This window comes from Trichinella spiralis (assembly GCF_000181795.1).
Source record: "Trichinella spiralis strain ISS 195 chromosome Unknown Scfld3556, whole genome shotgun sequence".
NCBI lineage: Eukaryota > Metazoa > Nematoda > Enoplea > Trichinellida > Trichinellidae > Trichinella > Trichinella spiralis.
The window spans coordinates 1-857 of NW_003530495.1; the positions used below are offsets into that span (position 1 = coordinate 1).

The following is an 857-nucleotide window of genomic DNA, read 5'->3' on the forward strand; positions in this document are numbered from 1 at the left end:
AATCACTTATCATATTGATCAGCTAATAAAGTAGCAGAAGTTATTAGCCAATTAACGATCAATTGCGTGCAACCTATCAGCGAACAGCCAATCAAAAACAGTAGGAGGTGTTTGGGGAACTTCAACTAATAGCTCGTCTCAGAGCAATGCACCAATCACAGTGAAAATTGATGCGATTGGTATTTGAAAAATTAAATGTGCTATCACGTGATGTGGAGGCAATCATTACTGTAAGTGAAAACGAACGCTACCCATTTGAAGTTCAAGTTCACGCTTGTTGGCATATTTTTAATATTCGACCATCACAGAAAATTCTATTTTGTTCTTTTCTTGATTTATTTAAGCTTAAGCACGATTAATAGTTTCAGTTGAACCAAAGATTAGGTACAATTTGATTACTGTGCTTACTGTAAATCAGCGTTCATTTGCAGAGTAAACTGTTGTTGCTATTCTATTCTCAACTTGTATTGCTTCCAATGTGTGAACAAAGTAAGTATTGTTGTTATTTTATGTAAAATGTTGAATAGCATCGTCCATTGTTGTTTGATTTTTAATTTTTGAAAAAGTGGTAGCTTAACTGAAAAATATGTTTAGCAAAGTTCATGAACCGCATCTTATTTCAGCAACTGTTGAGCAATTTTTAATCACTGAATTACTTTTAGGCCAAGATACGAATGTAGCTGCAGATGAAGTGTTGCAGTTACGTTTAGTAAGTATTATTTAGTGTTTTATTAAATTATTTACTATGGTTGTTGTTGTTGATGCGGTGGGGGCTTTTTAGAAAGAATTAGTGAAGCGACCTGGATACGGGACTGTTGGCAAGCCGATCAAATTAGCATGCCATTTATTTTCCCCTG

The 857-nt window shown here is 34.5% G+C and overlaps 1 protein-coding gene across 1 annotated transcript; it reads left to right on the forward strand.

Moving 5' to 3' along the window:
- Nucleotides 1–170: 170 nt before the first annotated feature.
- Tsp_15085 (lipopolysaccharide exporter) lies at nt 171–709 on the forward strand (the record flags this gene model as incomplete). The annotated part of the gene is made up of 3 exons (XM_003367861.1): nt 171–230; nt 432–489; nt 624–709. Coding segments are annotated over exons 1-3 (204 nt in total), but the record flags the coding sequence as incomplete, so codon positions are not given.
- Between the last annotated feature and the right edge of the window lie 148 nt (nt 710–857).